Source organism: Pipra filicauda, unplaced genomic scaffold, assembly GCF_003945595.2.
Source record: "Pipra filicauda isolate LSUMZ 115617 unplaced genomic scaffold, ASM394559v2 scaffold213_size2393758_pilon, whole genome shotgun sequence".
NCBI classification, from domain to species: domain Eukaryota; kingdom Metazoa; phylum Chordata; class Aves; order Passeriformes; family Pipridae; genus Pipra; species Pipra filicauda.
The window spans coordinates 1,105,759-1,129,605 of NW_024104325.1; the positions used below are offsets into that span (position 1 = coordinate 1,105,759).

The following is a 23,847-nucleotide window of genomic DNA, read 5'->3' on the forward strand; positions in this document are numbered from 1 at the left end:
TACGTATTTTTAGATCTTATTCAAACAAATCTATTTATATTTAAAAATACAACAATGCTGATCCAGTACCTCAGCTTACTACCCAGTCTACTGAAATAATTTCAATTGTATTAAAAATGTAGAAGCAATATAGACATTGTTGGAAAAGTGCTAAGACAAGTCCAATAAATGACTAGCAGAAATTATTTGATAGGCATCTACCCTATAATAAAGCTCACCTATAATAAAGCAACTGGGTGCAAGGGAATGAGAGGTACTGAATCCTGGGGGGAAAAGAGACCAGAAACACACACATCTGTTTGTTAACTGTAGATAACAACACTTCCTCTTTCTCATTAGAATGCTTTTTTTAAATGCAAAGCAACTTTTCCTCAAGTGTAGTTACCTAATTTAAGTTTGTGTGGTTTAACTAACTAAAGACAGTTTGAAGTCCAAAATAGAGCCAAACTTTAGCTTATTTCCCAGCAGCTCAGGTAGGTTCACCTCTTCTAGGTTTTCCTCAAGACCACACACACTGTAACAGGTCAGTTGTTGCAAAGCAGTTTCCAGGACCACTTGAAATCTGATCAACTGTACATTTCGCAAACAACATTTTGTTCAATGTTTTACCTTCACTCAAACTCTTAAGAAGTGTTTTACAGTTTCTTTCAGGTTTCCCTAAAAGGAATCTATTTCTACCAAGTACTAATACCATACGCTTGCACAGCAAGCAGTAGATGTTCTAGATAAGCATCTCTATAAATTTATATTGAACTAACTTGTGCACCAGATCAGCAACATGAACACATCGTAGTTAACTGCTGCAAGACTCTTCCTCGCTGCACAAGTCAATGGGATACATAAGCTTTGAATTTTTAAAAATATGAACAAGCACACTAGCATACCATTGTGAGTCTTAGGCCTTAGAACAATGGGGTATTTTTACAAAGAATTTGAAATGCTCCACATGATATTGCCTTATAAAAGATAATGGTTTTATTTTACTTCCTACTTTGCAGAACAAAAATTTCTGTGTTATTTACAAGCCGATAACGTGAATGTTTGCTTGCATGTAGTATCTGGAAACTGCATTATAAAACATACAAGGAATTAAAAGCACTGAGACTTAAAAGGCAAGGGGTTTTTTACAGTGCACATGTAAGATGTAGAGAAATGACAAGTGTTTAAAGAAACAGAGAAATTCCACTGGAGAATAAGAAATACAGTCCTCAGCAGTTTCATTTTCAGCTGTGTTTTCAACTCAAATATTTCAAACAAAGAAACACGAAAGTGTGTAGAAATCAATTACAAAAGTGAAACTATCTTATCTGGTTTTACTATTTGAGGAAAAATATTTCCAAATGCCTGTTCTGTGTGTCTTGGCAGTTGAAATTATCTGTTACTTAAACTTCAATTAATTTTATTTTTCAGTTGATTCGATTTCAGGCAACCTAGTCAGAGAAATTTACTTTAAATAAAAAAGGATGCTGTTGAACATCATGGTTTCCCTTCAAAATTCTGCATAAGGGTGACAGTCCTCTTGTATTTGTGCTTCTAAAATGCCTTCCACAATGAGGTGCTGACCCGAAACAAGAAATATGCATTATCACAATACAAATAAAGGCAGGACTAACTGCTGGATATAAAGACAGAAGTAAAGTAGTTAATGTTCTCAAGCTAGGGTTTGACAGAGAACTGAGAACACTGCCTGTACACACACCAAGACAATAAAAAAATACAAACGAAAGAAGCAAGTTACATACTCATGATATATGTACCTATTAATTTTCTCCATTAAATGGTTACACATTGAAAGCTCTCTTTCGAGGTTACTGTGAACGAAAACATACAGACATCACCTTAATGTAAACTTAATGATACTCTGCAAACAAACTAGTTAAGGAGCAAAGATGTTCCAGCAGCAAAGTCTGCAGTATCAAACACAACTACAAAAAGCTTCTAAAGTGCAACATCAAACATTAGAATGCAACATCTCGAAATTTTTTTCTTCATATACTAGTATTCATTTAAATTTATGCAGTACTATACCCAGTTGAACCTCAAACGATGGCTCTGCTAGATTAACATTGAATAACTGAGCCACAAACAGACCCAGATACAGTACTGACAATTGTACAGCACAGTTCAACCAGCTAAATTGGCCACAATTTCTTCAATATATGTAGAAACATGTAGTTTTTTGGTAAACATCAGCCCATGACTTCCAGTATGATTTGTTGATCAGCAAAAGATTCAACAAGGCTGTTGAACTGAAACCGAAGTGTCAAAATAGGTGGAAATTATAATTCCTTCATTCTCCCATGGGAAATTCATGGGATTGCTGAGATGCTCATGCCAACTCAAAAATCATGTGGATCAGAAAACATACCACATGAACCTTTCATTTTTGCCTAGCAAAAAAGTGTTTCTGTGGCTCAAGCAGCTGCTACAGGGAGCCAAAGCCTCAGACCCACAGCTGAGAGTCTCACCGCGTTTCTTCACTCCTGTTATCACGCACAACGCTGTGTGTGCCACACACTGCTGTTAATTGATTGGCAGCTTCAGACAAGCCCAGGAGTTCCTGCCATCAAGAACATGTTCTCTGAGGTATCTTTCATATCAAGGGGCGAGAGAAAGAGGCAAACGTTGCTGGTTTGAGAAAAATCTGTTAGGGATATAAACACCACCATTTCCCAACCTTTGCAAAATTAGTGAGCACAGGGGCCAACTTCAGTAACAACATGCTCACGCACTGGCTTGGACAACAGGAAGAAGTCCTACATCAGCTTTTAGAAACAAGGCATGGGAATTATTATTCACAGTGTTTTACAAGTTTTTTTCCACATTTGAAGAAAGTCAAAGTAATTTCTTAACTGCATGAAGTTTATGCTTCCCCTCCTTTCAAAAGGACTGAGCTATGCTTGCATTTTAAAAACTGGTGATACACATTAAAAAACCTACTGATGACAGAATCTCACTTTTATGGGGCACATATGTTGTTCAAACAATGCTGGGGAGCAGTGTCATAAAAGGAACAACTTTGAAGTTCTTGATATACAGCTAGTCCAGCACATTTTTTGTAATAAACCATTTAAATTAATAAGCCACTTTTGTACTATTTCACCATCTTTCAAACTTTTGTAACAATGTTTGGAAAAACAAATACTATTCATTAAAATATCATAAGAATCATCAGCCATGCATACAACACTTGGTCATTTTAGAGTCCCTGTATTAATATATTCATGACTTATAAAAGGTAGAGACTTACACAAGTCATTAACCTCCATTATTAACTGTTACAGCACCCAACAGCTTGCCCATGGTAATAGTGTGTAGCTGCCTATTCTACCTTGTATTACCATGGTCACACCCCTCTGTAACATGCCCATAATGTCTTTATAACTTGAAACACTTCATAAATGATTTATAAAGAAACTTTAAAATGAAAAATGCCCCTGTAACTCTCTTTTTTTATTAACCATTTGGGCTCTAAAGACACAACATGTGAAAGCACAAAGCAAAGATGAAAACAAGATACATCTGCTTTTAAGATGACAGATGAAGAAAAATGACTTTTGTTGTTTTAAAAAATATATATTTCCAAGGTATTGACTACTCTCAATTAAGCTAATAATGGAACTGTATGATCAAGAGTGTAATTTTATGAAGTTTTAAACGAAGGGCAGTTGGAGAAGCAGTAGTTTATGTATACTTAACTGAACTGCAAAGCGAACACAAGAACAGGTCTAAACTTTCGATCAGTATAATCACTCACCAATTTCAGCAGGTAGTTGCTTGATTTTGTTCTCTCGTATGCTAAGCATGGTGAGTTTTGACAAGTTTTTGATATCCTTTTCCACAGTAGTTATACGATTAAAGCGTAGGTAAAGGGTGGCGAGAGAGCCCAGCCTGTACACCACCGCCGGGATCTCCCTCAGTTTGTTGTGCCGCAGGTCAAGCATGCGCAGCTTCTTCAAGTTATCAAGAGAGTCAGGCAAACTGGTGAGCGAGTTCTCACTCAGGGCCAGTGTCACCAGGTTCACAAGACAGCCCACCTCTGCCGGTAGGCACTGCAGTTTGTTACTGTATAAATAAAGTTCTGTTAACTGCGTTAGCTCTTTGATAGCTGATGGAAGCATGTGTATAGACCTCTTGGACAAGTCCAAGCGCATAGAATTCTCTTCCCGGCATTTATTTAGCTCTTTGATCACCTCAGCATTGCTGGATTTTTTGCGAGTACCTGTGGCTGGATTAGGTCTTTTTATCGTATTGTCCACTGAAAAAGCTACCCCAGGCTGCGTGCTACTGGAGTCCTTCTTTCCATCTTTGGCATCTTTCCCTTTGGTCTTAGGCTCCTTTTCTTTGCTCTCTTTCCCAAATCCTCCAGAGGCTTTAGCCTCCTTCTCCCTTTCTTTTGATGATGGGACTTTTGGATCCTTCTCTTTACAGTCCTTTTCTTTTCCTAGATTACTACTCATGGTGACTCAACGTTTAGCAAGCACCACATGAAATCTGTTTCCGAAGTCCACAAGAACAATTCACTGCTGAGGCAACAAGGATCCTTAAAACATGCAAGTGTTGAACCAAGGGAGGAGCTTCAAAGGTGTGGTACCCATTTGCTACATATTGGTTCTGAAGGCACTCTTTCCTTATCCTGGTTTCAGGAGATTCAGCTGTAGAGATTAGGTCAAATGCTCCGTATTAGTACTTCTGGAACACAGAATGAAGAGAAGCCAGGGTTAGTGTAAATATAGAACTTAATTTTAAGCTAAATGTTGAATGTTTCTACATAAAGTATGTGCTCACAAACTTAGGTTAATGATTTGTCTTTCTGTTCAACAAATGTCAATGAAAAACCCAGGGCTAAACCAAATATACTACATATATTGCTCAAAAGACCCACTGTGGTAGAAAAACTCTACTAAATTAGTATATATGAGGAAATAAAAATTACAATTCTTACACATAATACTGCCTTCACTACTACATCTGAGTCATCGTCTTACATCTTACCTAGTTCTTAGCATAACACTCTGGTCACAAACATGAATATTCTCTCTCCCCTCCATGCCCAATCAGTCCATAAAGATCTGCTACAATTTTAAGTGCCTGCCTCTTCAAACAAACCTGTATAGGCTTATTCTTTCAGCACAAAAGAGTCTCAATTCTACCTACAGTGAAATCTAATACACTATGGTAACACAAATATTTTGCCTTAAGATCTCTCTTCTGAACAGCTCCAAACCACAGGGCTCTGCTTTTAACGTAGAGCAGAACATTGTCACCAGCTTCATGTGCTTTGAAGAGCCAAACCCAAGGAATTTTAAAATAAACTTACCAAAAAGCCAGCTGCAAGCCCAGAAAAAGTAATGTATTAGGCTTCAAGGTAAGACAAACTATGAAGGAGTTTCTCTTGAGAGTAGGATACATCATCTCTTTAGACGGTATTTTGAATCTTTCCCCCTTCAATGACTATAATGCAGCCTAATAAGTGAACAGAAGTCTGAAACCTATAAAGTTCCATTTACATTTTTACAAATCATCATGCATCGTGGGAAGTAGCTCTGTTTCATGTTTCAATTCAAAACACATGACATGGCCAAGAACTTCAAGTTTCTGAATAATCTGGAGAAGTTTTTCAATGTTTCTTTGTGGAAGAAAATAAACAGTCAATCAATGGCAACACTAATTTCATGTCTCCCTGTTAGTCCACCTTTTAGCCTTGTTAAGCAGCATTGACTGATGAAGAAAGTTTATTTGTATCTCAGAAGAACACCTTGTTTCCCCAGACACCTGAGCTACGTTAAAATACCCTTAAAACCTCTGCAGGAGCTGTGTCACTGTCCTGGCATTCCAGCTTCTGCACAAGTCCATAAAGCTTGTAATCAAAATCAGTTTAATAATATTTTGCATACTTAAGCCATCAGCAAGTACTTTAAGTACAAATATTTTTTAGCAAAGCTCAAGTAATTATTTTCAGTTGGGGTCTCACTATGTATGCTTACCTTATATATATGGAGAACACAAAGGTGCATGCTTTGCTCCATATATATATATATATATATTCATTCACATTTTTAAGAAAAGGTCAAAAAAATCTATTTAAGGATGGTAAGAAGGACAAGCCACTTTTCCTCAGCTGCAAATCAAGCTGTTCAGTAATAAAGCTTGAAAGAGAACCTGCCTCAGGAGGTGTCTTCCAGCCCTGATTCATTACTGTTGCAGGATCACAAAGTGAGTGCTACAAACCCCATAATATTAAGAAAAAAATCCAAACAAACATTGCCTCCAGTTACTGTGTTCTGGACCACTTTGTTGTAAGGGACTATGGCCAAATGTTAGCAGCAGCAAGCAAAAGCAGTTTTTAACTTGGAAACTTTCTGCACTGTTGAATTTCCTAAAACAGCACAAGTTGGTTCTTTACTGTATCCTTAAGATTTCCACACAACTTTTACACCATCCATTAACTTGACCAATCCTCAAGATTACTAACCTCACTACACTATATTTTAAAACTTGTTCTCAGCACTGTATAATCCACACGCTTGTAAAACTCCAGTAATAAGAGATGTAATGACTCCAAATGCAAAAACGCAGCTGACTAAAGGGTGGGAGCCTGAAATTCCTGACAACATGTTTTCAGTATGAAAGGTAACACAAAGAATCCAGAACTAACACGGTCTCTAAATTCTTATAATACACAGAAAACTCAGCCATGTAGCAGTGCCAGACAGCTACAGCTCCACATCAGCCTTAAAGTGCAAAATACTCAAGGGGCTGCTGCTCTCATGAGCTTTCAATTCAATCAAGGTTAGGACCCACCAAGAGATTTGTTTCATTTTTTATGTGCACGGCAGCTGAAGGAGGTTTTGAAAGAGCCTCAGAAAGGAAAGACGGTTGGAGATTAGTACTGCTGAAAGCAGCTCGGTAGTGCAAGTGCTCCAAATAATCTGCAAGCATTTCACTGCCTTTGTTAGCAATAACTTTAAATGTACCTAAAAAAATAGGGGAAGGGGCACTCCCTGTTTCAACATGCCAGATTAATATTTCGTTTTCTGGTAAGGAACAAAAACCTTTGGCTATACAAAAGAATAAAAATTGAAAAGTCACTAAAAAGCAGTATCTGAAATATAAAAGAAAATCCAGAGCAATACAAAGGGTTATAACCAGAGACTTCAACATCACCCCACACTTAACAGGAGGCAGTCAACTTGTAGGCAAGCCACAGGCACACATGGTTTTCCAACACACAGAAACCAGAGCCCAGCTTACAGTGCAGCAGGCCTTCAAAATACACTCCCTGTTCAGAGTGACAAAAAATCTAACAGTTAAATGTACTGCAACTATGGCATCTTTATCTCTTTACTGAGGATTTTAATTTCTGCCTGAGACTGCAACATGTATTTTAAAATAGTTAGAAAAGATTTAAAATCATAGAATGGTTAAGGTTGGAAAAGACCTCAAAGACCATTGGGTCCAACCGTTAAACGAGGATAACTGTGCTGACCACATCCCCAAGAGCCATATGCCTTTTGAACGCTTCCAGGCATGGAGATTCCACCACCTGGACAGCCTGTTCCAACGTCTGATCACCCTTTCTCCTAATATCCAATCTAAACCTCCCCTGGTGCAACTTGACGTTGTTTCCTCTCATCCGGTCACTTCTTACCTGGGACAAGAGACTGACCCCCACCTCGCTACACCCTCTTTTCAGGTGGTTGTAGAGAGTGATAAGGTCTCCACTGAGCCTTCTTTTCTCCAGGCTAAACACACCCAGCTCCCTCAGCCACTTGTCATAAGATCTGCTTTAGCCTCTTTCTTTCCAAAGCCATTATCTAATACCTAGATTGACTACAACTAGCACTTACAAGAAAAAAAATAAGCTTATGATGAAACCTTTACCAGACGGAACACAACAGCAGGGGAATTACATCAAAGAAAACACCTCAACTGGAACAGCCTCATATCTGTAGTCCCCAACAGCCCTAAAACACTGGTATCTCTTTGCCCTTTCTTCAGGTCACTCCTCAGGGATGAGATTTCCAACAGCAGAAGGTCCCACCATAAAGCAGGTACCAGCCACATTTCACTCAGTTTCTCCACGAAGCAGTAAATTCCTCTGCCACAAGGCAACATTTATGTTGTGGTGATTCATTACCCTTGACATCCCTGCAACCCTTCTTCCCCTCTTTGTTTTAGTTCAGGTGGAAAAAGTCCCAAAGAGTACAAGAGCCAGGGCAGAACTGCAATTCACGACACAGCCCCTTCTCTTCCTACAAGCCCCTCAGTCATCAACTCCCACAAGGGAAAGATGTCCAAGCAAGAAGTCTTCCTGTCAAATGACATTGACTTACCCCCAAAATTGCCCAAATCTCTGAAACAACTGTTCTAGACTGTCCTGTAAGTACAGTATGGTGTTCTTGTATCATAACAGAGGCAGCACAGAACCTAAACAAAAATACGAAATTCGTCTTATTTCTAGTATTTTATAACTTTTAATACTTGCCATTGCAACCTATCTATAAAAGTACTTTTAACATAGCTGCATGCAATATAAATGAGAATACATATTGGACACTGTATGCTGCTCTCTGGTAGCAGGCCTAACCCTGTTACCTCAATCCTATCAACATGTATATAAATGAAGCGCCCAACTTCACAGAAGTTGCTGTACAGAACTTCTCTTTCTATAGCAGATCATTCAAGCTCATGGGGTTACTCACATACATCAATTCAAGAACGTATGTAAACTTCTGGTGGCCATGAGTATAATCACATATACTGCAGAGGAAGCTAAATGTTTCAAAAGGTTATTCATATTTTTCAAGCCCTTTAGGTTAAAGGACAAGAGTCATCATCAATTCTAAACTACAGTCAAACAAACATTCATTGTATGTCAAAAGGAGAGCTTCTTTTAGAGATATTTTTAGCAAAAGGAAATTCAGTGAAATTAGTCAGTTCTGCCAACTACTTCCATTTTCCAATGCTGTTCAAACTGACTTCCTGTCAATATTAATTGACATAAAAACATTTAACTATTATTGTCTTAGAGAACTTGGAAAATTTAATAAGACTCTTGCTTGGCACAGTATATGAGGGAAAATAAAACTTTTAGAGAAGTTATGGGAAACAATCTCTTCCCTATTCCGAATGTTTTTTTTAAAGTAAAATATTTGTAAATAGCTATAAATAACCAGCATCAGGTTTTGATTCACTCCTCATGTCAAGTGAACATAAACCACATGTATTTATTTTTTTGGGTCAACTGTAACTGATGAACTTTCAGAAACAGAAACAACTTCAGCCTAAACTGTATCACCTTCCATACTGCCTGGATAAGAGTAATGCACTAATCCTCTATATTTTAATGATTTTCTTTTATATGTACAAGTAATTGAAAAGAGATTTCAGTTATTCTCAGCAATACAACCTACATTTATGCAATAAAAGCTTTATTAAAACTGAGGTAATGTAGGAACAATCACGTCTGCAATTTCTAGGAATACTAAACTAATCACTACAATTTGGTAATATAAATGCTGATGTTTCCCGGTCACTATCTAATACAATATGAGGCTTGAGATAAAGGATTTCACCCAATTGCTATTCAAAAAATGCTGTAAAAGACCTAACTGTCTCCTACACACTACTGTAGAACAAATTCATTACCCCAGCCCCAATAAAATAATCAACTGCCAATATTACCTCATAGCTTGGTAAAGACTTTCCCTCGACTATATATTTAATTGAGACTTCATACGAACAAACTTTCAAGCAGCTTGCATGCAGCTCTCTAATGAAACACCGCCCCAGGGCCACCCTGGTGCCAGGGTGCCCAAAGCTCACCTTGCTGACAGCACCCAGGTCCCTCTCCAAGCCTCACTGCTCCCACCTCAGAGCAGTGAGAACTCCCACAACAAGGTCATTGCCACATGAGGTACTCTCAGCAGTCCCTCGGTGCTCTGAGGATTTGTTAAAGTGTCTTGTGACTTGAAAGTATACAAAAGTTTCCTCTGAGTTCACAGAGGTGGTTGAAGAAGAAATCATTAATTGAAATAAAATATCCTCCCACAGTTGAAATATTTCCCTCTAAGTGGTGAGGCTAACCAACAGTAGGCTTTTCTGCCAAAGGAAAATCACCATGGCACATCATCTTACAACATGGTCACTTTACAGCTCCACCTAAACTCTTACTGGTTCCCATTTGGTGTTTCAGTAAACAAACCAGGCACTTGAAATCATCAACCTTTCTAATATTCTGAGCATGTGATATATAAGGCATCATTTTAAATCAAGCCTAAGAGACTACACTCAAATGAAACAGAATTTTACTTCTGCAATGTAGCAGGAAACCTACAGGCCTGCATTTGAAAGGAAAATTCTTTACTACATGTAAAATTTTATATCATGGAATAGGAATGATTTTTCTCTTTATTCTGTGTTTGTACTAAACTTAACCCCAAGGGCACACACCACAGCTAGGGCTTTTCAACCCGAATAACGGAAGAGGATCATTCCAAATATGACACATGTCAAAGAAATAAGGAATCAGCTCAGACTTACTTGACCCTCTAGAATAAGCAGACAATGATTCCACTACAAAATACAAAAGAAAATGTTTCAAGATTGCAGTTCTGATCTAGAAAATTCTGATTAGTCAGCCCTAAGTGGCTTTGAACAACAGGGCAGAGTTCAAACACTATCTAGTAATTGCAACACCACCTGCTCATGAGCAAACAACAAACAAACAAAAAAATCTACCTTCTTACAAGTACTTACCCTTTACTTAGAATAGCATAGGATATATCAAAAACATTTCATATTCCACTACACCACACACATGAACACATCAATAAGCAACGGATGAAATTTAAAGCTTAGCCCAAGAGGCTACAATGACTTTCCATTCTCAATACCACATATGTAAAAAAAAAAAAAAAAAACAAACACCAAAAACAACAAAACCATGGTCACGACTTTCATTTGGAAACCCAAACAGCTTAAGCCAACGAGTCACTTGCAAACAAAGCACATTCTCTCCTACAATTTGCTAGCTTCAAACATCTGACCTACAGAGTTTTCATCTGCATAAGTGCATTTCAGCTTCTGCCACTGCAGCCACCACAGACCAGCTGGGAGCAAACTGCTGAATCAGTCACCAGGCGGTTACATGGCTCCTCTGAACACAAAACCTCATTCAGAAGTAGGGAGACAGCACGGGAACCATCATAGATCCAAAACATCTCTTCATCTATCTCAACAAAAGTAGTACTCCTAAAATATGTCAGCAGACACCTTCCTTTATTTGGGAAGAACCTCCATTATTTTGGAGGTCAATGGCAGTAGCATAATACTGTAATGATTCTTCTTGCCAGCTGCAATGCTTGGCTTGTTCAGTAGAGAAGGCTAACCATTAAATTCATCTCAGTCCTGCAAGTAAATGCCCAGCAGAGAGTAGCTAATAGATTCCCAATTTAGCCTGATTTCAGTACACCTGGCTGTGGCCCCACTTTCCACCCTAATCCCCTCACACTGAGGGAGTAGCTTGTTGCCTCCCTGTACACACAGCCCAAGCCTGTGGAGCTGGGTAAGTGAGGAGCCTGGACCCTGACAGCCCACTAAGCCCTTTAGGATATCTTCATCTGCCAAAGGACTGCAGTCAAGACCATTCCCTGACTGCCTGCTGCTTCCACGGCTGCAGAACAGCTGAGCATTACCCAGTCTCGCATTCAAGCAAAACCTGGAGGTCAAGGGAGTAACTGAACAAAAGTCAATCCAAAGGGGGAAACAACCAGACCATTTCCAAAGGCTTCCCTACGCTTTACTTGTGGTGTCTTAAATCTGCAGACACATCTGTAACTGTAGGCACCTAATTACAAACCTATGTGCAATTAAACCTGAAGCTCCTATAAATAAGAAAGAGATGCTTGGTGGTTGATCATTTTGTGCTTGCAGAACCAGGTATATCTGCCAGGACATCCCATCCCAGCTTCTGACACAGCCATGCCTTTCCACAGCACACAGGCAGGCACGTGGGTGTTACTGCTGGTTTCCAAGCTTGGGAATCCATCTTTTCACTCGCTGGTCGTCAGATTTGCTGCTCTCTGGAAGTACTTCTCTACACTAAGTGCCAGGTCACGTACCAGAGTCCAGAGCTATCAGGACAAAAAGGCTCCACGCTTGCAGACAGAAAGTCACCTATGCCTTGAAGTTCCCAGGAGGTAGAAATAATCTTTTTTGTCCTGCCTTTGAACTCACCTACCCAGTACAAAAATACACAGACTGTGATTCACTCTGTGCACTCCAACATTATTTTTATGAAGCATTTTCTCTTTTTCTCCTTTACAGGAAAAACCCCCACTAGTTTTTGGCCAAGTTATAAAGTACCATTTCATGTTTTTGTAGAAACAGACTCCAAGAGCAAGTACAAAGAATTCTGCTAACTCCATGTGGCAGCTTATTTTAATATGTAAAAAGGTACTTTCTGCATGTGTGGCCCCCCAGCATGTACCTTCTGAGCTGCATGTCTCTGTTTCCATGGTAACTCGCTGTATCAGCAGGCTGTGTAATCCTGCATAATACATGAAATTTGAAAATTGTAACTTGCTGGATGAAACAAATTTCACGGGCTTAGTGCAGGTTCTAATATGCCTCAAGAAAAGTCATTCTAAATGGACATATTCATCTAGTAAAACCCAGTTCTCATTTTTGTGACTATACAAATTCTGTATCTATCGTGCCATACAACCTTCCACGACAACAAGTGCTCCCAACCCACCCAACACCCTCCTTTGAATAAAGATCACTCTGCTGTAGCAAAAACTTAGTTTCCACTACAATAAAACTTCACTATTACCGCTACACAGCATCCAGGCACAACCATTCAGGTCCCTCAACAGTTCCTATTAACAAAGGAAGCAGCCTGCCACACACAGCTGTGGTACAAATTTGACACAAAATGGCACTGGTCCCACCAAAGGTGATGATACAAACTTCAAACCAGCATCAAATATTTTTCTTTCATTCACGATTTCCTCTGGGCAATAAAGACAACTTATCAAAACAAAACCTACCAAACAGGAGACAAAACAAGAATGATAGGCAGGAGAGAAAGTAAACACACAGAGCAACAGCAGAGTAACATATCATCTACTAATTATCTATATTATCAACAAATTAAGTTATATTGATCCTACAGAAATTGGGACAAACCACACACTAACTTCCATCTCAGCTAAATAAAACATTGCTCCATTACTATCTAGAGTGGCACCCCACCCTGGCTCCTACCAGCAACACAGAATTATCTAGCAAAAAATCAAAAATCTTGTTTATTGTAGCATTTCTCCCTGTTTCTTTGTCTCTGAATTTGATGTAGTAAGTTTGCTCTTCTTCTTCAACAGCTTTTATGTAATAGTTATGACCATTTCACAAAGTTCAGTGCTGGATGATTTTCAGTCCCTTGAATTTTCTGTCCATAATTAGTGACTCTGTAGGTCACAAGATCCTTTTGCAGAGGAATACTATGCTAGGAAAAAAGCCTATCTAAAAATCAACTTTAAACATGCTTTTAAGGCAATTCTGAAGATGAAAAGGAGCAATGACTCTTTACTTTCTATGTTCTAGCAGACAAAGCCACAACAGCTACACTATGGCAGCTTGGCACTGAACGATATCTGGCCCCTGTTCAGGTTGAGTTATTTTTAGCTAAAATTTTTTGCAGTTCTTGATCTTCAGCTAAGATGAGAAAAGCCTGGATATATTTGTTTTATTGAACAACCAGTTTAATTATAACTAATGTATAGAAAAGGAAATATGCAATAACATTTATTTTCCAACTAATACTGTGAGTTTGGAAGATATACAAGGGTCTGGCAAAGTCCAAAAATATACATATTTACCTACAAGTTCCCAATTATACATCTCATTTTTTAAAATTCATTAACATATTTTGCATCTGACTTGTTCTCAGAAAATAAATACCTCCTTGAACAGATCAGCATTCTTCATAGATAACCACCACAGTCAGCATCAAATTTGCTCCAATCTAAGTGTACATTTTTGCTTCATTACAAATAAATTAAATAAAATTTATTTGAAAACTGCAAAATGATCAACTAAAGTTGTTTTCTTTATTAAGGCATATTTTTCCAAAAGTTTACATTATACATTTAAATATTACAGGAAATCAAAACAATTTTATAATATTTTGAATGAAAAATCAAAAATATCTGCACATCTTCCCCTATTACTGCTTAACCAATAATTTTTCCAGTGAGGTTTTTTTGTTTGGTTTTGTAATATGACCCTTCCAGATAAATGCATCTTACCTGGTGAAAGTAAACCAATTCAGGCCAAGTTAGAATAGATAGAACACCAGTAAAACAAACTGCTGTGTTTCAGATAATTGGATATAAGTTAAAATACTCTCATCTGTTTTTCACAGCAATCATTTGCCTAAACATTATATGACAGACCACTTCTGCCCTCCAAGCATTCTTATTCAGATGCAAGAACTACAAACTGCCAAAGAGAAATGGTGTTTTTCCTGTACTTTGTGTGTCCACTCCAGCTGGAGCCTCATTTTTAACCCCTACATTTCTCAGGTTAATTGCATTCTGCCCACCCAGATTCTCCCTGCAGTTTCAACTGGATTTTGCATTATTCCCTCTCTGTCCTTACCCTCTTGTCCTGCATTGCTGCACATGGTTGAATAGCTTCCACCACTGTCCTGCACCACTGCCTGAAACGATGCTGAACCACAGCTGGAGAAGCCAAAGCAACTTAGAAATACCTTGGGGAAGTTTGCAAATTAACGGCACCATAGAAATGTGGGCTCGTAACACACTCGGAGGAGGTGACAAAGAACAAAATTGCCCCCAAACGTCATTCAAAGCTTTCAACTGTTTTTCCCTGTTGAGCACAACAGAATTAAACCCAATGACATAAAAGAGTGTAATATTTAAACAAACAGATGCATTCTAACACTGTATACAGCTGTATACAGACAGTGGACTGTGGCAAAGGCTTCTTGAATCACGTTAACCTTTACTGACTTCACTTCTCAAAGCTGACATTTACCAGCATCCACCTGCCAGCCCTTGGGATTTTTCAGGTTGTTTTGGGGTTGGAGAGAGGGGCCTTGAGGTGACATAAGAATAAAGGGAAAAGGTAAGATAATTTATTTGGTTGAGCTGGTTATAAGACTGACAGCTGGTAAAAGCACATCGCTTTGTTCATGTTGAAGGTAATTTTAACACCAATTTCATAACTAGCATTTTGATTTTAGAGTAGGGACTTCAAATCTGTTAAAATGTCTGGTGCCACAGTAAATTTCACCATGTATTCACTCCTGGCCACTTTGAAACTCTAATGAGAAAGCTGCAAGGAGTTCCTCTGGCAACAAAGCGCTGAGTATTTCATAAACTCCGAGCCTGCTTCACCTCCTCAACTCCTACATGCCAACAACTTCTGATACAAGACATTCCCACAGAGCAAGTCAAATACAGAGTGGCCAAACAGGCCTTTCCTTTCAGCTGAGACACCCTCCTACTGTCCTGCCCACCTTCCACTGGATCACGGCAGCCAGGCAGAGGAGAAAAGCTCCTGCCTGGAGCATAGGCAAGCTGAGAAACAGGCAGGAGCTAGAACAAGGACTGGAGGGGATGGTGGGCAAGAAGCAGCTGATAAGAAACTCTATAGAAGAGAGTAACCCAGATATAAAAATACTGAGAAAGTAATCAGTCAACAAACACCACTCCTGCTCCTACACACTGCATGGAGAAGGGGTCTTAGAAACAGCAAAAGTATGTACTGATTAGAGATGTGTTAAACACATTCTGACAAGCATGGTCACCTAAAGCACTAGAAGCCACCTCATTCACACCTGTCTAATTTTCATTGCTTTATATTGCAAACTTAATTTAGAGTATTTTTATTTAGTTTTTTACATGTTTTCCCCCCCATTTAACATTGAATGCATTAGCATTACAAAAAAACCAAAATTTACAGCATTTGAATTTATTGCAAGTTCATCCACATTCTTACAGATTCCCTAGATGATCCCAGAAATTTCTTTCCCAGGATGGAAGATAAAACTGAAACAAACAAGGAAGAGAAAGCAAGCTCTGTTCACCTTCCTAGGAAGAACCGTGGAATGTCCAGATCTGCCATGAACACTCCTCATGCTCAGCCCTATCAAAGAGCCTGATGCACAGAACACCTCAAGCCCTAGCCTGACACCCAAAAGACTACAAGCAGCAATAAAGACTATTCTGTTTGTAACTACAAGCCTGATTAAAAGATTATTTCACATATACTAACAATTCTGAAAAATGCATGATAAATTAGGTCTCTTCACAGGAACAAGATGTTTTCCTTCAAAAGGAAAAAAAAAGAAAAAAGAAAACCACTATGATCCCTTCCAAGCAGATTCTTCAAAATCTGTTCAGATGAGGCATCTTTTTTTTCTAAAAAAAAAAAACAAAAGGTCTCCAATGACATTTTTCCTAGAAACAGTGAAAAACATGATTTCTGCTTGTCAAAAATCCACTTGGTGATATATTCTTTAGCACACTTGAAAGGCTTGTGTATTATAAAAGTAGAAAGTAGCAGCAATGTTAACCTGAAAAAGGTGACAAAAAAATCTACACATGCAATCTGAACTAAACAACACTGTACAAATATGATGTAACAATAAGCCTTTTATCTTACCACTTCAAAAAAATTAATAAGATAATGGAAATCTGAAAAAAATTATGAAGAAGCAGGTCTGCTTAGAACTGCATGAAAGTTCATATCACTGTCCCAGAAAATTAAAATCAAAATGGTACTGTATGCCTATTTATACTGAATTATATTTTTGCACCTTATTGCCCTTTGCTTTAGGAAAAAAACCCACATGTCATTTACAAATGTCTAAGTAATTCAGCAAGGAATCATCTGATCTGTTTGTGAACATTTAAAAATGCAACCTTTACACCAGCTCAGGCACAACACAGTGTCTCACCAGACCTGCTGGTCTCCAGATACTTGTGCCTTGCAAGATCTGTTCATATTAATTAAATGGACCAGAGGATTGCACTGGTCTGTGCAAGCTGAGAACAGGTGATTCACAGCATTAGGATTGCCCACATCTGCTTCTCTCTGAACTGCAGAGGTGAGGACTGGTCTCAGCTCCTTTCAGGAGTAGTACAGGTTGAAGTAATCCAGATTAAAAGAGAGTTTGCCCTTTTCAAACCAAGCACTCAGAAAAAAAGTACACAGCCTCACAAATCAACTAGAAGGACTGAACAAATTTTAGTATGACAATATGCTCCAGAACAATATGTTCAAAACGAGGGTACTGTATTTATATATGAACAGTATGAGGATACAAGGAAAAGATCTGAGGATGTGAAAAAAGAGCTCCTGAACAGAAGGAAAAAGAAGAAACTGAAACACTGTAGAGGTACCTGAACCTCTAAAAATAAATAAATAAAAATCAGTTTACCAAGGAAGTTGATTAAGTACTTTTAAGAAATATTTGCTACTGATTTGTTCCTTTTTTACTCAACCATTCTCAAAATAGTGGGAAGGGAAGAAAAAGCACAGGAATGTCATTCCAAGGAAAACATAAGGATCACAAAAAGAGAACGAACACAAGTACAGGTAAAAGAGAGATGACAACCACCAGCACTTACCTGAAGCAGGACAGGAGTACTGGGTACAGGGTGCAAGGAACTGTAAGTATGACAATGTATAGGAATAACAACCAAAGAGCAGTAGCAGACAGACAGGCAGGACAACAGAACTAGGCAGGAAAGATACAGGGAGCAGGACCTGAACTGGTGTGACCCCTGCAACAGGGCACGGCCAACGCCACCTTCCCAGCAAGGCACAACATGCCAGTGTTGTATTCCTCCACCCTGTCCCAAGCCTTACTCCATCCCTTCCCTTTGCTGCAAGGCAAGAAACAGACCAATTACATCAGGTCTTTCATTCCTATGCAGGGCTAAAGGATAAGCATGTGTCTGATGAAACCTCCTCCTCCCTGCCAGCCTCCAGCTCCTTGGACATAAGGTTGTGCAAACGGGGGCAGCTTCTCTCCCCCACAATTCCCCCTTCCTCCCCTTCTTACATTGTCTGACAGTAATTCTTCAAACAGAAGGTGGAGAAGAAGTTGCAGTCTGAAGAGCTGAATATCACTTGTTTGTATTGCACAAATTTCTACCAAACCAAAAGCTTCTGTAATTGTTACGTGGACAGAGTGACCTAACTAGTCTGACTATTGTCAGTACTGGCTTAGTATTCAAGTATACTTCAATGCTATAAACATACATTTTTAAATTCTTTTTTTAATGAATATACACATAAAATCACTTTATATTAAATCACCATCCCATGGGGATCAAATTTAGACATGATGCAAAAAAGGAAATTTTAATTTTTTCTTGTTTGCTAAGTCTAAATTTGATCTGTGGTTGTGAGGACTACCAGTTGGAAACACAACTGATAAAAAGAGGTTTTAACCACAGCCTCTGTTGTTTGACACACTGTGTGCTGTCCTCTAACTCCCAAATTCCTCATGTCAGATCTGTGCAGATGATACTACTTCACTGCTCACTTCTCTCACAACCCACCTCTAGCTTATTTTGCAGAGCAAAGAACATTACCACTAAATCCAGGCCAGATGATCCCTGCCAACAGTCAGGCTCATCACTTCAGGTTGCATTCAGCATGATCACACAGAGCATCATCTATTTCCTACTTTTAGCATCTATCAATGAATTATTATTTTGATTTGTGCTCCCCAGCAGAATGTGATATCTTCAAGGGATGCTTTTATGGGTCCACTTCCTCTCTTATATTTACAAACACACCAAAACTGCAGGAATCTGCTGGAAAATTGTCTATCCCCTCCATGCTTTGGTCATGCTATTGGTATGTCTAGATGGGGCTACAAAGTGTTATCTAAGAAAAAGTTCAGTGCCCAAAAGTCTTTCTTGCCCAAATAGACCTTCCACCTGTCCTTCAGAAAAAGGAAGCAAATCATTGCCCTGCAAGGCAGTTCTGACATGTGGACTGCTACCAAGCTCTGCTGCCCTGCATGCTCCAACATAACAGCCATGCTTGCACACACAATATATGAAGCTGCTAACAGAGATACAAAAGACTGAATACCAAATAAAAAGAGCTAACACAGCAAATCTACCATCTGTTCCTGTTAAAATTTCTTCCTTACCTGTATTATCAGGAGCTCTCAATTTGTTATTTATTATTTCTAGATATTGTTTCAAATATCATAAGACTTGCAAAAAAGCCACATTGCTTCTTCAAGAACCACTACCTGTCATCAGAAGTACCAAAATAAAGCTGGGAGTGATCCACAAGTGAGTTTGGTGAACTTCACAAATAGTGCAAATTCTCCCCACCTCCTTTAGATATAGATATATAGATGTAGATATAGATACATATAAAACGGTAAAATTACAATGGTGTCAGCACATCAGAACACCTCATACTGAAAGTGATCCTTAAAGGCAAATGAAAAGCTTGACTTAAAAGAACCAACTTCTTTGCACTGGCTAATTAGTCTGCTCTGTGATCACATGTTTAAGCTTTCACTTATCACTGCTTTTCGAGCTGGGACATTTTATTTACACTAGACTGCTAGCACTAGGCAGTGCTAAAAGCTTCATGTTAATAATAATAACAATCAAAATCAAACAGTAGTCTCAAATGTAAAGTGCCCAAGATCAGATCAGATTAAGAAAACAGACCACACAACCAGTCTGATAGGAGAACTTACAGCGCTTGCAAGCTGGTAATTAGAGTTTTGGCAGCAAGGAAAATGAGACTCCAAATGAATCCTAAGCATTGGGGTTTTGGAATTGCCATCTGTACAATGGATCAATGAAAACCTTATTTTGGAGTAGCTACCTGAAAAGTGGCCAAAAACTGGGCAAAAAGTGACACTTCCAGAATAATTAATTCTATTCTATTAATCAAGTTCTGCCCATTCACTTTTGGTAACTGAGGAGCAGCACATTTGTACTGCATGAATATATACACACACCTGCAGTACATGTGGAAGACCCCTCAAAAAAGAACCCCACAAAAGAAGACTTGATAACTAGTTCCTTAGTCGCTCATGTAGTTTATAAACCAGGTCATACAACACTGAATTTACATAAAAATCATAACTAAGATATCCAGGGCTGTTGCCCATCTCACCCTCCACTGCTTGAGAAAGTTTCTTAGAGAGGAAAGAAAGCTTACTCTTGAAAGGGATTTAAAGGGTCTGAGCAGTCATTTTACATTCTGCATTTAAACAGACAACTTGAAATTCCATGAGCTTTTATAGCCACACACAGCCCAAGCAGAACTCTCTGTAGCTCATCATCCTTGGCTTTTCACATGACATACAAGCCACTACTTCATCACTGAGAAAGTGCATGAGAAAGTTCAATTATCAATTTCTATTCAAAAACAGCATATTGAAAGTAGCACTCACATACAAACCTTCCATGTTCTCTCCCCCTACTTGTATTTCAAAACTTGATACCTCTAGACAAACCTGCTAACACAGTAATTGAATGGTGCAAGCACACTAGTCACTTGTAAAAAGTTCAGGCATGCACACATACCTGAATGTGTGCATTAAGATGAACAGAGGCAGGATACCTCATGTTACCTCAGGATAAGGGAACACACAAGCAGTAGCAATGAGTAGTTTTCAGGCTCTATACACCCATTTGCCTTGCATTAACTTGTTTCTCTGTCATAAAATAAGACATTTACAGCCAAAATTACATATATTTATTCTGGACCATTTCTTTTTGTTGGAACTGAATGTATTTTCACTGTTAATTATGCATCTTCAAAGATGAAGAGGGACCAAACATTACACTGTAAAAGTACAAAACAATGAGAAAAATCAGTAGAAGTAGCTCTAAAGCATACTTTTAGATTACCGTGGTATACAACTGATCGGTTTATATTAAATATTTTTGAAAGAGAGCCAGCAAGCTGGTCCAAAGAACCAACAGTGTGCAAACTGTGAATGTCTCCCAGATAACATAATATAGGTTTAAGTGGAAAAGAAAAAAAAAAGAAAAAAACCCACAGTTTCAGTAGACACTGAAAATCACAGGAGTGAAAGCTGTGAGAAACACAGATTTCTCATTCCAAGATTTTACAGGTTGAGAATAAAACATAAACATTTGCCTATAGAGACTGAGGTAGTATGTCCCTAGTTTATATACACCATTAGCTTTGAACCTAAGATGAGAGCAGGTTTCTTTTAGTGTTATTAATACAGAGGATCATTAAAGAAACAAGAGGTCACATACAGACTATAACCACTTCAGGATCCTTTCAGGCCACATGACTACTGGTTACCACACTGCATGTTCAAAGATCTAACACACTAATATCCAGCAGTAATGGTTTCACATCTGTTTGTCCTGCTCCATCTTGCACTTGTCTGGAAGGAGTGAGGAGTTTGGGGTTGGGATCCACCTCTGTTTCTTAACCATGGTGACTTTGGCATGGGTCACCCATCCAGGCAGGCTCCCCAAGGCACGTGCTGGAACTGGGTTCTAGCTCCCACCAGCTCACAGCAGGGAAGGCAAAGCAATCCCATTGCCATTGCTGCTGATAAAATTCCCTGTAATTTCTGTGCCTTGGTTTCTCTGCTCTAATGCAAAAGGAATAGTGCATATCATAGTAAGTTAATTCAAAACTCTAAAAGGCTACAATGTTTTTCTGATACTGCAACAGCAACTTCAGAAATAACTATGATTTTCTCAGGGCTTTTGAAGCAGAACACTTCACCAAAATCAAACGCACATCTTGAGATGAGAGCAGCTGCTCCAGAAAAGAAAAACCAGTTTCTTACTCTCCTCTCTTTTATTTTTACACAATCTGATTTTGAGAAAAACACTTGGATTTTCGTTACCACAGGAGGGCAGGAGCATGTAACGCTACTGTGGATTTCTTCTTAGAGAGAGCAGAACAAACAGTGGGAGCTGGAATGCAGAAAGAGCCAAGTCAGAGACCCCGAGCGTGATGAAAATTCAGTCGTACCAGCAGAGTTAACTGCTTGTTAATGAAGGCGTATGCATCCCATCTGCTGACTACAGAAGAGCTGGAATGGTTTCAAAAACAGTCCAAGACAGGCATACCATCAAATATATGATGCAAACGTGTAATCCACACTCAGAAGTTTACCCCACTGATTTTGGCAGGGCCGAATACAGACCCAGACACACAGAGGCACTGAGGTTGCAGGGTATGAACCGCGTCCTTGTCACACGTTAACTGCCACTGCCCGTGGAGAATAGAAATCCTTCCAGTGGAATTTGTTTATTCATTAATTCTGATTTCAGGAGAAAGTTCTGGCTTGCACCCAACAGCTAATTGGTTCAATAAACAGCATCTCAGTTTAGAAGAAGAAAACATGATACTACAGTGAGAGCATGTAACTGAAACCTCGGTATCTGTTTGGGTATGACTTAGGGCTTCTCAAAAGAGTTGGACTGCAAAGAGACAGTTTTAAAAGACAAGGCAGGATACAGTTTAAAAGCAAAAAATAACTACCAACATTTATCTGAAGACTTCTTACGGAAAAGAGAGAAGAGAAATTACTACTGTAAAAAATGTTCTTAACAATGACCTAAAAACACAGAAAACAAATTTATGGATGAAGCCATGGGAAAAAAAAAAAATCCAGGTTGTTTTATGTATTGTGTGAATTACAACTAATGGGCATAATATTTAAAGTTTTGTTCCCTCCTAACTAGCCCTGCCACACACAATATGCTATAAAGAAAGCTGCCAAACAGTTTTCTGAATATTCCAAAAGCAAATATGTAGCCCACCGTGAAAAATAAATATGATAACCTGAAATTTGTCATCATCTGCACACTGCCTAAGAGTTCAAAAAGAGCTAAAGGGACTTAGCAAAACAAAATCTGCTGCACAAAGACAAGTTCCCAGGTATCTTAATTCATGCTATTTACTAACATAAATTCCCCTTTTCATGAAAAGTAATCATCTAGAATTTAAAATTCAAAAGAGCTCATGTAACTGCCAGTAGTATAAAATTCTCTTTAGGAAGAAATATTTTAGGCTTTGCAAGTACTGTACAATAGCCATTAGATCTTAAGAACTATTAGAAAAGTAATAGTCATAGGTTTAGTATATTAACAAGAATATTTGAGCTGAGGTTTCATTTAACCTATCCATCCCTTCAATAAGAAAATTATTCAAATCATTCCAACTTATGCATATTTTATAGAATTTTTCTTGGCTTTAGACCCTTTGACTGTACAGTCATTTCTCTACAAGAAACATTTTTAAAAGTCATATACTCTAAGTGCTATGCCAGAAGCAACAGCAAAATGGGTTTTCATGTTAAGTTCTTCATATTCTGCTATGATCAGCATTTTGCAGGACTACGCAGATGGATTCTCTGGTAGCCCTTCACTTCCTTGTTTAGGAGGTCACTTTTTTGCACTATTTCTTTTTATAAAGATCTATTTTTGACTGCTGTGGACTTTTGTTTACATATTAAGCCACCTGATGCCTCCAGGAGCCATATAGTTTGCCAGTGAAGTCATTTTCTCTTTGCTACACACAGTGACTCCCTGCAACTACAGCTCTAAACAGGAGCTGGTATTTACAGCAATCTGCAAAAGACTCCTGTCTGTGAAGTTATCCCTCAGAATTAAAAGAAATGCACAGTTCTGCTTTTCTGCAGCGGAGGGGGAAGGGGAATATAAAAGAGCGCAGAACTCTAACATCACAATTTCAGAAATACAACTGTTCATCTAATGAGGAGATTAACGATTACGCAATTGTTTCCTTGCCTTGGATCGCTGA

The 23,847-nt window shown here is 38.6% G+C and overlaps 1 protein-coding gene across 3 annotated transcripts in view; it reads right to left on the reverse strand.

The window, feature by feature from the left end:
* Window positions 1–23,847, reverse strand: part of SHOC2 (SHOC2 leucine rich repeat scaffold protein) — a 65,665-nt gene that overhangs the window by 35,174 nt on the left and 6,644 nt on the right. For 2 of the 3 annotated variants that reach the window (XM_027735301.2, XM_027735302.2), the window contains exon 2: window positions 3,758–4,692. In XM_027735301.2, coding sequence (XP_027591102.1) covers window positions 3,758–4,460 — 703 coding nt within the window. In that variant the 5' untranslated portion in view covers window positions 4,461–4,692. Of the gene's footprint in view, window positions 1–3,757; window positions 4,693–8,336; window positions 8,355–23,847 lie in introns of those variants that run through there. The other variant, XM_039381130.1, reaches the window with a different exon arrangement.